Source organism: Desmodus rotundus, chromosome 1 (genome assembly GCF_022682495.2).
Source record: "Desmodus rotundus isolate HL8 chromosome 1, HLdesRot8A.1, whole genome shotgun sequence".
Lineage (NCBI taxonomy): Eukaryota > Metazoa > Chordata > Mammalia > Chiroptera > Phyllostomidae > Desmodus > Desmodus rotundus.
The window spans coordinates 133,118,971-133,138,590 of record NC_071387.1 but is presented as its reverse complement, the minus strand read 5'-3'; the positions used below and the strand labels follow the sequence as shown (position 1 = coordinate 133,138,590).

At 36.8% G+C, this 19,620-nt stretch overlaps 1 protein-coding gene across 1 annotated transcript in view; it reads right to left on the bottom strand.

Annotated features, from left to right (window-relative positions):
- SLC27A6 (solute carrier family 27 member 6) overlaps positions 1–19,620 on the bottom strand; it is a 67,277-nt gene that overhangs the window by 6,933 nt on the left and 40,724 nt on the right. The window contains exons 5-6 of the mRNA XM_024571488.4: positions 8,393–8,587; positions 2,399–2,489 (exon numbers count right to left, since the gene is read on the bottom strand). Coding sequence (XP_024427256.2) covers positions 2,399–2,489; positions 8,393–8,587 — 286 coding nt within the window. The remainder of the gene's footprint in view (positions 1–2,398; positions 2,490–8,392; positions 8,588–19,620) is intronic.

Here is a 19,620-nt window from a genome sequence, read left to right as displayed (position 1 = left end):
ACAGATATAAAGGAGTGCATGTAGTACTCAAATTCAAGTCTCAATGATGTTGCAACAAGGTTTTTGTATAATACTATCTCTAGTCCAATTAATATGTTATTGGAAGTTTAGGAAAATGTTTTATTCCTCTGGGATGTTAGTCTGGAAATCCTCAATGGGCAAGAGATGAAACATGAAATTTATTAGTTTTACTTATAGACACACTATCAAAAATAATTTTCAATCACATTTATTCAAATGAATCAAGATTTTGGACAGCAAGCTGCAAGGTGAACAGCTACTTCTAAGAGAAGGGTAGAAGACAAGGGAGAGAGCAGCAATCACTGCTCCAGGAGATTTCAAGGCCATTGTTGATGTGCTTCGCCCCTTGTGAACAGAGTCGTCATCCTCTTGATGAGTTAAATGGATTGAATTCTAGTTTTTTTTTTTTTTAAACTCTCTATTCAACTCGCAATTACCCCCACTCCTTCTGGACATTCTGACTCCAAGGGCACACCTTGGAGTGGTCCAAACAAGCCTGCTGTGCTGCAGCAGAGACCGCTCATCCTCACGGTCATTGTCAACATCCTTGTCCTCATTGTCATCATCTTCATTACACCTATTGAGCACTTTTTGGGTACCAGTCACTATTCTGAGCACTTTACATATGTATCCCATTTGATTCTTATCCCGAACCTGTAAGACAGGGCCCTTACATAATCTTCATTTTACAGCTAAAAAATCTGAGGAAATAAAAGAAATGTATTTGCCCTGTGGCATACAGCAGCCAATTGTTGGGGATGGAATTTTTCTTTAACCAGGTCCACCTGACTCCAAAGCCGCCCCTGCATTGCATGTTCCATCAGTCCATATTCACTATAATTCAGAATTTCCAAGCCTCACATATTGCTTAAATTTTATGTTGTTTTTCTTTTTCAGGACACAAGTGACAGTTTCTTCCTGAGAAATCAATTTTTGCAAATGCTTAAAAGGTCAGAATGTTTTCTTATCTATCCTTTATAGGCAGAATTTATGCAAGACACAATCCTCTAATGGAAAAATAAAACACTTAGTAATCCATAATGAGAACAGCAAGGTAGGAAGAACAGTTCTGGGATTCAAGTTCCAAGATCAGATATTATTGTAATTGTAAAAAAAAACAACCAAAAAAACAACAAAACATACTAGCAAAGTGTGTTTAAATGAAATTCCTTGTAATCTCTTTAGAAATGGCTTTTCTCTTGAATAATATCTATAAAGTTCAATTAAGGAAAGATATTTTATAAACGCCCTTAGGCTTGAGATTCAGAAGACTGGGCAATCTGTTTTTTGACAGGTAAGGTTTATATTTTTCCAGTGTTTCAGCTGTCAGGAAAAACAAAACCAAACAAAAACCAGGTTTGCAACCTTTGTCTTCACAGCTGAAGTAAAGATTAAGGGCATAGCATCTCTGAAATGTAGTTTAAACTTTTTGAGGTATGAAAAAGTAATTTTGGCCAGATTTATTCAGACTGGAGCGCTAAACAATTCTAAGTGCACATCTATACATTTAGTTTTCTAGAATAATTATATGCAGTGGCAAGTTAACTGGAGCACTTGCTTTCATTAAAGTTTCTAACCAAAACTTATGAGAAAGTCTACAGTGGGGAAGGAGGGGGAGTGAGAGGGCAGAGAGGAGGGGTGGCTGGGGGACAAGTCACACGCCAGGCCTTCTGCAGGGCTTTGCCTACCAGGGGTGTCCAACCTTTTGGCGTCTCTGGGCTGCACTGGAAGAACAGTAGTCTCGGGCCGCACATAAATACACAAACACTGATGAAAGCTGATGAACAAAACAAAGGTTTTAAGTAAATTTACGATTTTGTGTTGGGCTGCATTCATAGCCTTCCCAGGCCACGTGGCCCATGGGCCACAGGTTGGACACCCCTGCATCATCTCATGTAATTGTCAACAATGACCTCATGAAATAAGTATGTCACTTCCACTCTACATGTGAAGAAAATGAGACTCGGACAGCTTGGGTGACTTTCCCACAGCAGTACAGTTTCCAAGTGTGCAAGCCCAGATTTAAATTCAAGTCTGCCTGACTTCCCCCTACACCCAGAATGTTAAATTAAGTCATTTGTTTTTATGTTGTGTTTTGGTGATAAAGGGCATTGGACATATGCCACTGTCACAAACCACAAGTGGTGGACTAAGAAAAATAAGAGCCCAACAGAAATCACTTTTAAAATTTAATAATTTACAATCTGAGAGACTTTGAATCCCCTAGCATCTAGTAATTAAATCATCCTACCTACATTGGAATTCTAAGTAAGTCACATTACAGGTTAGAAATAACCACTTTCTTTTCTAAATTTAGTAGTAATTCAAAAGGAAATTCAGAAACCTTGCCTGAGGTGACATCGTCATACAGTATTACCTTTTTTCACACGGCTACACCAGCCCTGTTCACTTCTAATGGGTTCATCTTTCTGAAAATCATACTTTATCAAGTCGAAATTGAAAAAAAACTGCAAAAACAAAATCAAATGAAAACAGTTATTTGTGCAGTGACATCTACTGGTAGTAGGTTTTATGCTCAATTGAAATGAATTAGAATGTGGATTATTAAAAGAAGGAACCTTTACTGATGGGAAAACTAAATATTGCGACATCAAAGTCAAAGGTAGTTAACAGCACTCATGTACTGGCATTTACTTTCATTTCTTTTACGTTGTACATTCCTTAGCAAAACATTACTAGTTTTAATGCTGAATGAGTGAACGCAGCAATCCTTGAGCTTGACTACATTTTCTATTAACTATAGGGAAGAGGACCACCTCTTGCCTTCTCCTTTTTGCATTCATTCAAAACATACCTCAAAGTGGAAGGTTTTGATAGAACTAAAATGTAAACAATGTGAATGCAAGGATTTTATTGCCTATTTTTAATTTCCAATCTCTTGAAAAGGGATCAGATGCCTAAAAAGTACTTGTTATCTGACACTGCGACCTTTCCCACAAACCTTTCACCCAATGTCCCTAATCTAACACTTGGTACTTCTGTGCACTATTGTGGTGTGAGATGGCAAGTTTGTTGGAACATCCTTATCACACTGGCTACCAGGCTTGTTGGACATCTCTCTTTGTTGCCAAATATTGCCAGCTGCCCTGTTCCTGAAATGTCCATTATTGCCATGCCATGCAGATTCCTAGAGACGCTAAAATTGGACCCTGGGAAAGAAGACATATTGATTCAATCCAACCCCCTCCCCCCATTTTATAGATAAGAAAATCGAGCTTTTCCTGATCAATTAAGTAAACAATCTTATTAATTAAGCTAAATTAGAAAATAGTAAACCAAAATGGAGGTAATAAAATGAAGTGAGAAAAAAACAGTAAGAAAGGACAAATAGGAATAGGAGAAAGGCCAAGAGGACGTGAGAAATGAACAAATATAGAACAAATAAGTTGGAAAGATGAATAAGATTAATGAGATAAATGTAATAGTATTATTTATTATAAGAGACTAAACACAAATATCTCTGGTTTTAATCTCAGTAAAATCAGCATACAGCTAGAATCACAATTCATTATTTGAATTAAAATATAATTAAAATATAAAAGGGAGCAACTAATATTGATTGGGTACTTAGAGTACGCCACTGTGCTAAGAGTTTAAGAGCAGTATTTAATTGTCAAGATGCTCTATGAGGTAGAAATTAGTATTATTCTATTTTAAGATGAGGTCCAAGGAAAGAGGTTGCAAAGCAAAATATGTTGTTATTCTAGACATAAAGATTCTTTATTAAAATGCAAGCCTGCATCTTGTTGGTCTTTGTCTGTAATTGGGATAACAGGATATTGGCCACTTGCCTAATGACTGGTAAAAAGAAAGATTCCAGAAGTTCCGGAACTGCATTTATCATTTTGGCCAAACAAGAACAGAGCCCTGTTCATTATTCAATCTTTTCTCTGCTGTTTTAACATGTTTCATATTTTGAAAAATTTGCCCACCAACTGGTGTTATCAGCTTCAGTGTTATTTCTTTTCAATTAATTTGGCAGCCACATGCGTGGGGGATATTCTTTCCACACTAAATCACTCTTCAGGGTGCCTGTTATCAGATATAGGCAACTTGATGGTCAGAAATTGGGCAATTTTATCATACGACTGAAACTTAAATATGTCACAACATCTTCTAGAAGTAGCCAGGATCCGAGCATTAAGTCTCAGCCAGAGGGATTTCTATATTTTGTCCTGCCTTTGAGAGGTCCCACAAGATTATAAAAAATGGCTGTTATAACGCACACAAAAAATTAGGTGCCAAACGTTAATATGCCCTCGACGTATATGCACAGGCGCATCTTCAGCCTACACTGTGTACATCCTTTGTTTTTTCTGCCTCAGCATCTCCTTATGGTTCTTCATGTTCAATAATTTCACCAGGATGTATTTTTCTGATGATCATTCTGTATCATATTTCACCCCACCCTCCCACCCCGGAATACAATGTGCTCTTTTGCTAATTATTAAAATCTTTATTTTAAGGAAGTCTTCTTCTGTTAGGTTTCAAATGCTTTTTTAAATCTTTTTGATTTGTTGTTTTTTTTTCTCCTGCAAGAACACCAATTAAGCATATGTCAGAATATTGTCTTTGTTTTCAAATTTTATCTTTGAAATTAATTTATATTATATGCATATTCTTTTGTTTGTGTGACCCCTTAATCCCATTCATCTTGCTCCCTAACAATGTTTACGGTCCTGTGTAAGTCCTTTAGTGGTGATCATCTCTGTAATATTTCCATGTTTTCTTTATTAATTTAATTTTCAGAGCTGAACAGACATCCTTTCCAATTCCTTTTGTTGATTTATGTTTTCCTTGCACTTTCATCTTCTTTGAGCTCTTATTTTTAAAGGACATATTATTGCAATTTTTTAACCTATGGGAAATTGTTTTTCTAAACACTTCCTGGCTGTGTTGGAGGACTTATTATTTTGATGTGCATCCATATTTTTTTAGCTGCTTTTTTATTTAGATTTCCCCTCCACACACTTTGCAAGTTTTATTTCCCCTAGGGATTTCATGTTTGCTCCTTCTCAAATACTACCTTCAGGTGTAGAAAAGAAAGCAAGTCCACAACTTTTACTTGAGTTTATTTCTCAAATGAGTTGTCACCAAATTTTTTATATTGTTTGTTTTGGGAGCAGATATAGGACACACAGCCTTAGAGTTTCATGAATTTAGACAGTGAGTACAGCACACAAGAAGGACACACAGAAGGAACTCTGCTGCTGCCTTATCTTCTTCCTTCACTTAGTAAATCCTATCTCTGTTTAGAACCCGATTCCCTTCGGAGACAGTGAGTGTAAACCTCTGTTAGGTTTAAATTCTTGAGAGACACACTTATCACATCTCCCCATACAGTTATTGGTCCAGTTTTTTTCTGATGGCCTGCTATGTAACAAAACAGTATGTGAATGAAATGATAAAAGACAAAATTTAGGGGAGAAAATGCAGACAATTGTAACTGAATAAAAATAAATAAAATAAATAAATAAATAAAAGAAAATTTGTGATATTAGGTACTTTTTTCATGTCCAAATTAAAAAAAACCCTAAAATAATTTGAAAATCAGAAATTTTCTAAATAAATAGGAGACATCAGGAGTTCCTACACCATTGCTATTATTATAATCTGACAGGGAATTTAAGATATCAGAAAATTATAATGAAGTCAAGACTAATAGAAATACAAATATTCTTTATTGTACTCCTATGGGATGATTACTGGAATGATGCAGCTTCACTAAAGGAGCTTTTAATATAAATGCCAGTTTTTAATGGAATCAGTTCAATGAATTGAGAAAATTAACTGTAAGGAATGTAAAACTCAGTAATATCATCACTTATGTTCCCCAAATTACTTTTGTTCAGAATGCAATAATTAGGGCAATTTACACCAGCTTCAAATTTACTTTTTTACTTAAAAAATTATATTTTATATCTTTTTTATTTTTAAATTGCAGTGGAAATTCAATATTATTTTGAATTAGTTTCAGTTTACAGCATATTTTTATCTTTTCTGACATTAAATGTTTCCTTACTATTTTTAAAATTTTTGCTTTTTATTATTTCCTTCATTTTATTTCTTTGAATAAAGAAATTCAAAGAAATATTTCTTTGAGTTTTTTTTTTAAGATTTTATTTATTTATTTTTAGAGAGGGGAAGGGAGGGAGAAAGAGAGGGAGAGAAACATCAATGTGTGGTTGCCTTCTGCACACCCCCTACTAGGGACCTGGCCTGCAACCCAGGCATGTGCCCTGACCGGGAATTGAACCAGCAGCCATTTGGTCTGCAGGCTGGCACTCAATCCATTGAGCCACACCAGCCAGGGTTCTTGGAATTTTTTAAATTAACTTATTATAGGAATTGATATTTAACCCACTAATTTTCTGCTGCTCTTATCTGAGTTTACACATTTTGAAATGTAACATTTTCATTACAATTCCGCTCAAATTGTTTTCTAAGTTCTGTTTTTTTGTTGACTCATGAAAATTTAGAGATGTTTTATCTGCAATTATATAGGTGATGATCTACCTGTCATTAAAAAAAATTTATTTTACCTTAATTAAACTGTTGTCAGAGAATGCAATCCATATAAATTCAATCTTTTGAAATTTAATGGAATTCCCTAAGTGGCCCAGTAATCTTTGTGAATTTTCATAGGTGCTTGAAAAGAATGAATATTCTGTAGCTTTCAGATGTGGTGTCCTATTTATTTCCATTAGTTCAAGTAGTTTGTTTATAATATTATTCAAATATCATATATCATTGAAGTTTTTCTTTGTTCTATCAAATATTGAAAGAGATGTATATATAGCTTTCTGTTACCAAACAAAAAAGATGGTTTCGTCTGCCTACTGTCACAAGAGCCAAACTCATGTGGTAGTATCTGGTAAAAAAGGAAAAAGGTTTTATTCAGATGGGGCATGATCTGGGAGAATGGTGGGCTCTGTCTCAAAGCCCATCTCCTCAGCAAGAGCAAAACAAAAGCCAGTGTCCAGAGTTTCTGCTCCATTTTAACATCCTTTGGAGCCCGCAGGTGGTTGCTAAGTGGACATCTAGGTAGCTTAACTTGTTCCTGGCTGCTGCCCATTTTAGGCTCCATTCTGGAGTCCATGGGCCATGAGGCTGCTAGGGCCACGAGGTTGTATATTCCTGTACCAGCAAATGCATCACCAGGTTTACAAGAGATGGATGGATGGATGGATGGATAGATAGATAAATAGATAGATAGATAGACAGACAGACATGTTGATTCTACCTCCTGGAGGCCATGGGCCATGTAGCTGCTAAGGCCATATAGCCTATAGAGAGAACAGGCAAGTGCACCATCCACGTAGTGAGCCATGAACAGGAGAGAGTTTCTTTGTTCCCCAGGGACTATATTAGCTTGGGTGTGGGACAGACCCAGCGCTTTCTCAAAAATGACCAATCAACTTCCCAAACGTTCATGTGCTTCAGATAGGTCTACCTCCCAACCAATCCCTTCTTTCCCTAGGTTAGACTGACAGGCCTCTTTGGTCCAGAGCCTCCCTTGCCACCATTTTGACTTCTATGGTGCATATTCCTGTCTTCCCCTGATCCTGGAGGGGAAGGGGGGAAGGGCTTTATGCATGCTTAGTGTAAGAACCTCACTCTGCTGCCACCTTGGCTGGGGGTGGGGGAGACACCCCCACCCCTGCTCTGAATGACAGTCCACTGGTAGTAACACCACTACAATTCTGAATTTATTATCCCTTAAGGTTATATAAATTTTGAGATATCTTCTTTATTTTCAATTTTATTCTTTAAAATATATTGTTGAGTACTAATTCTATTTGACAATTATTTTCTCCAAGTCCTTTGAAGAGATCTGTCTACTATCTTTTATCTTCCATGGCTGCTATTGAGAATGCAGCTATAATTCTTTCTTAAGAAGGTGATTTTTTGCCTGCTTTTAACATTTTAGTAGTATCTTGATATGGTTTTTAAGTAAACCATGTATTAGAAGCTTAAACATAATTTTTGAATGATATAAAAATGAAAAGTAAATAGAAATAATGGATTAAAAATACTCAAAGAAAATGGAATCAAATTAATATATCAGGATCTATGCTTGCTTTTCATACTTATATCATTAAATTTAAAAACTAAACAAAAGAATTAGGTATCATTATCCCCATATGATAGAAGGAAAACATGGGAGGTTGAGGTTTTCATAACCTATAGAATACAGTTCACCTAGAGGCCACTACTTTATTTAGAAGGTCTCAACTTAAAAACAAAACAAAACACGTGATAATATTTACCATAAGGTACAAGCACAAAGCTAGATGACAGGCTGGCAGGTCTCAGAATATTTCTTTTGTAAAGAAGAAATGGTACTTACTTTGTAAAAGAAATTTGTTTTCCCAACTGTTCCAATTTTCCCAGTGTGATTCATAAAACAAATGTTCCCTTCAGTGGCTCCATAAAACTCACATATCTTAATATTTCCAAATCTGTCCACAAATTCTCTCCATACATCACTCCGGAGACCATTTCCAATTGCCAAACGCACCTGATGGTCCTTTTCTCCTTCTCTCTGTCAAAATAAAAGATTTTCCTTGTAATTTATGAAATTCTAGTTCCCAATTCTTTTTTTTCATTACTATTACTTAACTGGTAAATATCTAGATGTTGCCTAAGTGCAATAATGAAAGGAAAGTAAAAAAATAAAAATCATGTAACTCTTACAGAACTGTGTCCACTAGCTAATGAAACTAAAATGGCCCAGAGTAATATAGCTCTTATTTTCCTGTATGTGGGAAAAGCTCTTCCCAAACTGCAGCTTATTGAAACATTATTTTGGTAGAGATAAGGTAAGGAAGAAAGTACATTTCAGGAAAAAAAAACATTACTTTAAAAATATTATAAAATACACTTGAGTTTGTATTGTTAGCTGTATCATTATCTATATAACTTTGAACAAGAGGTTGAATAATATTCCAATTCTCAGTTTATTGTTCTGCAAAAGCTGCTAATAATATCTATCTCATTTATATACCGAAGTATATAATTAAGCCCAGTGCCTAGCATATAGTAAGCAATAAAATGAGGTCATTTAAACACTATAACATTTGGCTTGTGAATATTATGATTATTACTAGTAACTATTATATTTTTCAATGTGCAATGTTCTATTAATTTTACTTCTAGATCATATTTTGTAATTAAAAGAAAAGCTAGATCTATATTTTATTCTGCATTCAATAAGCACTCTGTTAACTAATATGAATTATACAGTGATAAAAAAATCATAACCTCATACCTGTTAGAATGAGTGTTACCAAAACGACAAGATATAACAAGTGTTATCCTCTTTAGGATGTGGAGAAAATGGAATCCTTGTGCACTGCTGGTAGGATCTCCACAGTGAATTGCAATCACTATGGAAAGCAATGTGGAGTCTTGTCAAAAAAATTAAATATAGAACTACCAAATGATCCTGCAATTCTACTTCTGGTTATTTTTTTTCAACTTTTTTTTTAATTGTTGCTCAAGTATAGTTTTCTCAATTTTCTCCTGACTGCTCTCCCCCACCCCAATGACCCTCACCTCCCACCCTCAATCCTACCCCACTTTGGTTTGTCCATGGGTCCTTTATACATGTTCTTTGAGGATCCTTCCCCTTTTTTCCCCTTTACCTCCTGCCACCTCCCCTCTGATTACTGTCAGTTTGTTCTTTATTTCATGTCTCTGGTTATATTTTGCTTGCTTGTTTGTTTTGTTGACTAGGTTCCACTTATAGGTGAGATCATACGGTATTTGTCTTTCACTGCCTGGATTACTTCACTTAGCATAATGCTCTCCAGATCCATCATGCTGTCTCAAAGGGTAGGAGCTCCTTCTTTCTTTCTGCTGCATAGCATTCCATTGTGTAAAGGTACCGCAGTTTTTTGATCCACTCATTTACTGATGGGCACTTAGGTTGCTTCTAGCACTTGGCTATTGTAAATTGTGCTGCTATGAACATTGGGGTGCACAGGTTCTTTGGAATTGGTGTTCAGGATTCTTAGGATATAATCCTAGCACTGAAAAGGACAGGTCATAAGCCAGTTCCACTTTTGTCTTTCTGAGGAAATTCCATGCTTTTTTCCACAGTGGCTGCACAAGTCTACATTCCCACCAACAGTGCACTAGCGTTCCCTTTTCTCCACAGGCTCTCCAACACTTGTTGTTTGTTGATTTGTTATGATGGCCATTCTGACTGGTGTGCAGTGGTATCTTACTGTGGTTTTGATTTGCATCTCTCTGATGGCTAGTGATGCTAAGCATCCTTTCATATGTCTCTGGGCCCTCTGTATGTCCTCCTTGGAAAAGTGTCTGTTCTGATCCTTTGCCCATTTTTTAATTGGATTGTTTGTCTTCCTGGAGTGGAGTCATGTGAGTTCTTTATATACTTTGGAGAGAAAAACTCAGCAAAGTGGGAGTAGAGGGAGCATACCTCAACATAATAAAGGCCATATACGAGGCCAAAACTTTTCCCCTAAGATCAGGAACAAGACAAGGGTGTCCTCTTTCACCACTCCTATTCAACATAGTATTGGAAGTCCTAGCCACAGTGATCAGACAAGAAAAAGAGGTAAAAGGCATCCAAATTGGAAAGGAGGAAGTAAAACTGTCATTGTTTGCAGGTGACATGATAGTGTACATAGAAAACCCTATAGACTCCACCAAAAGACTACTCAACCTAATAAGTGAATTTGGTAAAACAGCAGAACACTAAGTCAATATTCAGAAACCGAAGGCATTTTTATATACCAACAATGAAATATCAGAAACAAATCAGGAAAAAAAATCCCATTTGCTACAGCAACAAGAAAATAAAGTACCTAGGAACAAACCTAACCAAGGAGGTAAAAGACCTGTACTCAGAAAACTACACAACACTGAAGAAAGAAATTAAGGAAGACACAAATAAATGGAGGTATATGCCATGCTCATGGTTTGGAAGAATTAACATAATCAAAATGTCCATACTGCCCAAAGCAATTTATAGATTCAATACAATGCCTATTATAATACCAATGACATATTTCAGATTTACAACAAGTGTTTAAAAATTTATATAGAACCATAAATGACATGAATAGCCGTAGCAATTGTGAGAAAGAAGAACAAAGTAGGAGGGATAACAATACCTGATATCGAACTATATTACAAGGCCACTGTAATCAAAACAGCCTGGAACTGGCACAAGAACTGACACATAGACTAATGGAACAGAAGAGAGAGCCCAGAAATAAGCCCAAGTCTCTGCAGTCAATTAATATTTGAAAAGGGGACAGAAGCATAATATGGAGTAAAAAATAGCCCCTTCAACAAATGGTGTTGGGAGACCTGGACAGCTACATGCAAAAAAATGAAATTGACCACTAACTTACACCATACTCAAAAATAAACTCAAGGTGGATAAAGGACTTAAATATAAGTTGTGACACCATAATAGTCCTAGAGCAGAACATAGGCAGGAAAATCTCAGATATTCCACGCTGCAATATTTTCACCAATATGTCCCCTAGAGTAAGGTACATAAAAGAAAGAATAAACAAATGGGACTTCATCAAAATAAAAAGCTTCTGCATGGCTGAAGAAAACATCAGCAAAACGAAAAGGGAACCAACTGTATGGGAAAATATACTTGCCATTGATATCTCAGACAAGGGTCTGATCTCCAAAATATACTTCTGGGTATTGATCTGAGAAAATGAAAACACTAATTTGAAAAGACAATGCACCTCTGTGTTCATTGCAGAGACAATGTGTTGATAGCAGAAGGGTACTGTTTATCTTGAGGGTATTATTAGACTTCTTAAAACTGTTAAAAACTAATTTGATAAAAAATAAAGATTAAATTAAAAAATAAAATAAGAGATAGCTAGAGTATGGCCACATTGGAAATAATAACATTCTGACTTGTTTTAGGCTTAGGCCCACACAAGGGGGTTAAGATAAACATTTTACGGATAGAGAAAAAAACTCACTCATATAAGAGCAGCTCCTTCCAAGTCATAGGATTCTTTCCAACCGCTAAATATAACGCTGAACTGTCTGCCCTGGTTCCCACCTATGGGCATGTCAGATATTGCCTACCTGGCAGGAACTAGTTCTTGGACCTTCCATGGCTATTTTCCCACATAAACACTAATGTTGGCAAATCTTAGGATTCATTCTGCTTGAACAGTGAACACTCTTTAATATGGCATAACTCTTGGATGCTTTTCAGGTCAGAGATAAGTTTTAGCAAGTGTTATTATTTATAAAATATGTTGGCATACTCTGAAAACCAATAAAAAGGAATCTAATGAGTAAACTAATGAGCAAAACAGAACCAGAGACATGGAAACGGGGAACAGACTGACAGCTGCCTGAGGAAAGGGGGCGGGGGATAATGGTGGAAAGAAGGGGAAGGGACTAGTCAAAGAGCATGTATGAATGACCCATGCACACGGACAATGGTGTGGGGATGGACTGTGGGAGTGGGGGATGGGGAAGGATGGAGGAGGGCAAAGGGGGAAAAATGGGGACAACTGTAAAAGAATAAACAAGAATAACAAAAAGAAAAAAAAAAGGTAAAAAACTTCCCTGAACATCCAATTTTAATGAAGTTTCAATAAGAATAGCATAGTTTCTGAGGGGAAAAAAGGTGGTTTATGAATCACATTCCACAGACTTTAATCTGTGTGGGCTATAACTACACAAGCTCACTAAGAATAAACATTCATCCAAAATAATTTAATTGCTATAAAAAATCAAATTATCAAAACTAAAGTAAGGTTTTTGTCAAGAAATATAAAATTCATTTAACTCTCCAGTTATTTTTATTGTTTTCCTCTCCTTTCAAAGAAAATCTGGAAGATCATGCTTTAAGTCGTATGAGAAAAGATGAACTAACTGATCCATTACTTAGTGTTGTGGGAAAAAGAGAATTTATATCTCCTCTTATGTCAAAAAGTATGCATATGATAGAAAAGTTGGAAAGTACCAAAAAAAAAGAAATAAAAGTAAGCTGTAATTCTATCACACCAACATTATTGTTTTTATATATCCAGATAAAAAGTTATAACCACACCATACAGAGAGCTAAATACTATTCTACTTCATTAATATATATTACATTCTGAGCATTGTTCTAAATTATCAGCTCTTATCCTTTAAAAACATGATTATGTGATTTTCATATAATGATATCACAGTTTATTTACTATCACCTATTTTGGGATAACCACAGTGTTTATAAATATGCACCCTTATAAATAATACTGAGTGAATATCTTGTTTATAAATCCTGGCATCTCATTAGGATAGACAGATTCCTGGAGGAAGCTAATACTTGTAAATATTTTTATGATTTTGCTATCAAATTGTTGTGTAAAAAGAACACCCTATTTACCTAATGCCTCTTCAATGCACTAGAACTAAAGATTGCCATAGGATTGAGGGTGGGAGGTGGGGATGGCTGGGGTAGGGGGAAGGGTGGGGGGAAAATGGAGACAAGTGTACTTGAACAACAATAAAAAGAAAAGAAAAAAAACATTGTTGATTTGATAAGAAAATGTGGTGTATTCATTTTTAGATTCAATCTGTTTTTCTTTGATTTTAGGCAAGTTGAATGCATATGATAAATAAGATGAATATTTGATTTTAATGGCATTATTCATTTCCTTTTAATTTTACCTTTAATATTTTTATTTGGTGTGTTTATTCCTATAATTAAATATATTATTCTCTTCTTCTGTTCCTATTTCTTAATTTATGATTAAAAATCTCCTTTCTCAACCCATAGCCAAAAAAAAAGTAGATTTTACATTTAACCATTATATTCATTTTAAACTTATGAGAAAGGTATAACATTTTAAATTTCATATAATGATTTATCTAATTTATTTCCAATTCAGACTTTATAAAAGTTTAATTTTAAATTCATTCAACTACACTTATACAAAGACTTGCAAATAAAAAATCTTCAATTAATAAATGTCTAAAATTTTACAATCATCTTTAAGCTGATTCAGTAAGCATCTATAAACAAAGTAATTTTAAACAATTCTCTAAAATCTTCCTTTAAAAGATAACTGAGAACCTAAATATAAGCACTACTGAAGGAGTAAAATATAAAGGACACAACTGACATGTGATATAAATTATTTTACAGTTTATTGAGATAATTATCTAAAGTTGTCATTGACATTATTCAGATTTTTGTTTGCTTGACTCAAATTATATCCAGGTAATATATATAAATAAAAATAATATATAAAAACAAAAAATATATACAAATAAAAATAATATATAAATAACAACAATATAAAAAATATGTGAAGCCCTATAGCAAGCCCAAAGGATACTGTTACTTTTGGCAAACACACACACAAACTCTCACTCACTCATCTGTATATACATGTATGGAAAGAGAGAAAGGAAAAAAACCCAGAAGGTTTTAAAAAACAACTTTACACAAGAATAGAAATTTTACCCGAAAGATATATGCAACACGATGTTATCATAAAGTCTAAATCAAGGGTTAGCAGACTACAGCCTACAGGGGCCAAATCTAGACTATGTCCTGTTTTTATAAATAAAGTTTTATTAGAACATAGTCATACCAATTTATATGAGTTGTGTATTTCTGCTTTTGCCACACAGGTGTAAGTAGTTGTGACAGAGACAGAATGACCCACAAAACCCAGAATATTTACTAATTTGATGCTTTACAGAAAAAGCTTGATGACTACTGTCTAAATTATAAATAAGGTAAAAAAACAACAAGTTCTTTACTGACACAAGTCAAACACCATTTGGTTCATTGTACAATACACTGGTGCTGCAAATATGGGTTCATTAAGCTTTCTCACCCACATTCCCAGGTATGTTCATTTTATGTTTCTCAAAATGGGCTTTATCTATCTCATTGGAAATAACTGGGCATTGGTTTTATTTGTAAAAGAGGTGAAGAGATTCTTAGGTGCATTGAGCATATTGGTAGGTGGGCAAGATTTTGGTCAGATAAGTCTTTAAAAAACAACTATCCATCTAGTGATGTTGTGAAGCTGTCTTGTGATCCTGGAAGATGACTGGAAGCCAAGGGAGGGCGTCAAGCAGAGCCTGATGTAAAAACAACATAACGTGGCTCCACCTGGCATGATGGACTGGGAGGATGGCAGCGTCAGGGATAGTGGCTGAAGTGGTTCAGATAAAAGATGATAAAGGGAAGAACCCAGATTATGGTCAGGAAAATGGAAAAGGAGAGTCAGCAGAATGACAGAGGTGAGGCAGGAAAAAATAATCACAATTGGTAAAAAAGAGCCTTAAAAAGTGATCCTGGAAAGCACAGAAATTGAGAGGAGGGTCTGAAGTTTGTAATTATTTTTGGATTTACACATGTCCATTTTGAAACTGCTGTCAAACTAGCAGTGCTTCATGTAAAACAGAACCAAGTCTTCATAACACCTATCTATAGTTTTAAAAATCCCCTTCTTTGTTCACCAATTCCCTCAAGCTTCCTTTAGAACAAATTCCTATTCCTTTTAATCCTTCCAGAGCCATAAGGATCACTGGATATCTAAACTATGCTGGGAATAGAATGAGGAGAGCAAGCATGCATAAATATGAATACAGTTAAGGAAAAGAATGAATATGTAACATCTGCATGTATATACACACACAAGAGAAAGACAAGCGTGGCAGAGAAAGACAGAGACAAAGAGATGGACAGAGTCGGAGAGAGTGCAATGAGACAGAGAGAGTGAAAGCAGGAAAGGCAGAGTGAAAGCTAAAGAAAGTGAAAAAAGACCCACAGAGAAAGAAAGCAAAATATAGAGATATAAAGAGCAAGAAGAGAGAGAGAGACAGAGAATATAAACAAAACAAAGAGTAAAACAGAGATGCTACATAGAAACACAGACACAGAGTGACATATGCAGAGACAGAGAGAGACCCACATACTGGGAGTAAGATATACAGGCACGCAGAGAGATGCTTTCTTTCTCTTTCATGCACAGGCTCATGCACAGACACACACTCTCTCTCTCTCTCACAGAAAAGCAAGAGAAAACCCAAACAAACCCAGACACTGAGAGACATACGCAAAGAGAGAGAGCACCTCACACATAGAGGCACCCTAGCATGTAGACACAGTTGTGCACAGAGACATAGTTATTGAGACACACAGCAAGATATACATACAAATAGAATAGAAAGATGTACAAACAGAAACACACACAGAGAGAGAGAGAGAGAGAGAGAGAGAGAGAGAGAGAGAGAGAGAGAGAGAGAGATCAGGAAAGAGTACAGAAATCCAGAGTGCAGAACAGGAACAAGAAACATGTTTGCAGCCAAATCAGGAGAAGCAAAGGGAGTGAATATGTTTGAGTTCCATGTCCAGGTATTATCTCATTTTAATCACCACGATACTCTATAAAATAAGACACATTATCCCCATTTTGCAAACTGAGATAATGAAGTTCAGGTCCAAGGTCACATACCAAACAGAGACAGAATTTGAACACATTAAAATGTAAGCACTATGTGAGCAGGGAATGTTGCCTGTTCTATCTGCTGTACTAATTGCCTAGGACAACGCCTGGTGCATAAGAGATCCTCACAACCCATTTGTAAAAGGAAGGAAGAAAGGAAAGGAGGGAGAATGGAAGGGAAAGAAAGAAGAAAGGAGGGAAAGAAAAGAAGGAGAATAGGGAGAAAAGCCAGCTGTAAAAAAACCCTTAAAAGCCCATACTGTATTTTCCCAAGCCTTTCCCCATGATTTCACTTATGGGAAGCAATCAGAACTTAAGTTTCTAATTCAGTAGTCAGTGTTTAAATGTTGACACACCTCCACAGACATACAGAGCAAGCCATTTTACGATATGCAGCAAGTACTTTTTTTATCTTCAGCCATTTAAAATCCCATTTGGAATTTAAAAGAGAATTTACTGAATGGCTCAGAGCTTTTAATATTGCCCCAAATCTTGGATTTTTAGCAGACCAGTTTCCTCCTGGCTTTCAGTGCCACGCATCAAATTGATGAGACCATACCTGTGAAAGAGTCACATAGACTTCAACCAAGGCTCCTGTTTCCTCAAAACCTTCTCTGGGGCCTGTGCTTCCAGCGTGCTGCCTGTTGCCTGCTATTATGTGAGGCGCTGACTGAACTATAGTTCCCTCCCACAGGGTCACAGATTTATTTATTCAGTTGCAGGGGATAGCAGGCCTCTAACAGTCTCTTTCTTCCAGAACATGTGCTTAATCCTACTCAGAGAATCTATAACACACCCAGGCTGAATGGCCTATTTATATGCTTATGAAAAGTGAAACTGGAAGTTCTGTTTAAATACAGGTAATTTTGTATCAACCTTGATTTCTGAGTCCACAAAGAATGTACTGTTTGTTAGCAGATGGAAAGACAGAAAAGAAACATAAATCCATAGAGCAAACAAAGGGGCATCATTTCTGCCGCCGACCCTGGAAAACTAGCTGCTTAAGGCCCCAAAACGGAAGTATGCTCTACTTCCTAAAGGATCATCTAAAACATATAACAGCACATGTTAGGGACTGTAATTCTTCCATCTTGACTCCATGTAATTCTTCACACTCACACTCACTGGTAACCACGCATGCGTGCCGCCCACCTACCCCCCCACAATGACTACGCACTCCCACAGCGTGCTTCCCTCACAGACGCTGACATGCACTGAGAACATAGGACAGAACGGGTACAGAATGACACTTAATACAAACAGGACAGCAGATAATCCTAGGACAAACAAACAAACAAACCCAGGCATAAAATAGCAGACTTTCTTATACTGCAGCAGGAAAGGAATGGTAGTAGGCGAAGGTGCGGGCCTCTTTTGAGAGAGGATGGGAGAGCCCATAAAATGAGAGGCCTGCTAGGCTAGGACAGTGGGGACTCCAGCTGTCCCCTAAAAGTCTCTGTCATGTTGCCTCTCAGCCTGGGTCTGGGCAGGCTATGGTTTCAGAGATGACAGCCATCAGTTCACAAACCATTTTAAGGCATAAATAATAGTTTGAAAAGACCTCTGTGATCTCCAGTGTTACAGAAAAAAAAAACCACCCCACATTGTGGGCTTATTTCTATCTCATTTTCTAGATAATACAGTAATAGGGATTGCCGTTTACAGGCCAGCTATTCTGAATAGGTGTTTTCTATCCTGGCAGCACTTGGGAGAACTGAAAGTGGAAGGAAGACAGTGCTTCAGGCCAGAGACATTTCAAAGTTGCCTTGGAAAGAAAGACAAGCTCCAACAGTCTGCAACTTACCTCTAACCTGAAAAAAGGCTGGGTAGACATAAAGGGAGGTTGCTATTACCTGAAAACCCAGGTAAAGGGCCACCTGAGCCGCAACTACCATGATTCATTAGTGAAATGTTCTAAAAAGTGCAGGTGCTCATCAGCAAGATCATTTCTGCTGTGAGCTGGGTGCAGCAATGGCCTGTCACCCTCTGTGCAATGACGCAAATCTTTGAGTCACCTAACTCCCACTTTGGGCAATGTTATTCCCAGGAGCTCTGACTTTCTGATTACAACTGAGCTTCCCTTGCACACTGATGACTAGGGAAAATTGGGCTGGACATGCGCACATAAGTTCCTGGCAACTGAGCTTGTTATATTTATTACTTGATTTAAAAAAAATAATTCTACAAGTTTTCATTGAGCACCTACTATGTGTCAGACACCATTGTAGGGACTGAGGATACAACTATAGATAAAAAACATTAACTCCTCACTCTCCGGGAACTCGTTTGTGTGAGGTAATGAAAGGGTAGTGTGTAATGGGCTAATAAGTTAGATGAAGAAAAACAAAGCAGTGAAAGAAGAGAAGGAGATAAACACTGTAATAAAGAGTTGGACTCCATTCTTGATGTTTAACTGCTGATGACTTTCAAGCCCCACCAGAGCCCTTTCCTCTTCTGCCCCATATCTGGCAAGCCAATAGAAAGCCCAGTGCTCCTTCCTTTGGCACCAATAGGAAGTTCAAAGCACACAAGCAGTTGTGTGTGCAGATTCCTTATCTCAGCACTGCCTGCCTATCACAATAAAACCTGAACCAGTCTCTTTTCCTGCTTTTTCAAGCCATGTTTCGACATGCTTAGGACTCTGCCCTGCTTACCCCAGAAAGCCCCATTATGTGAGTAATAAACCTGTTGATATTCTCCTGGTGCACATGTAGCATCAACATAACCAAATTTGGTACAGGGTCTGTCTGAGTTGGTAAGGTGACCATACAAGACATCAATAGGGATTGTGACCAGAAAAGGCTCTTCCTAGGGGACTATGTGACTGGGTTAGGAAGTGAGCCATCAAAATTTTGGGGGGGAATACTCAATGGGGGGAAACTGAAAGTCCCGGTACACAAAAGGAACAGTAAGGAGGGGAAGCTGCAGTGGAGTGAACAAGGAGTAGAGTGGGTGTGGGCAGGGGTGCAAAGTTATGGGAGGCCCCAGCAGGGGAGGAGATCCCTTAGAGCTTTGGGGTCCATGCTAAAGGAATTTGGATTTTCTTCCATCATCAGAAGGACCTGAGTAGTAAGTATCATAATCTGACTTATACTTTATT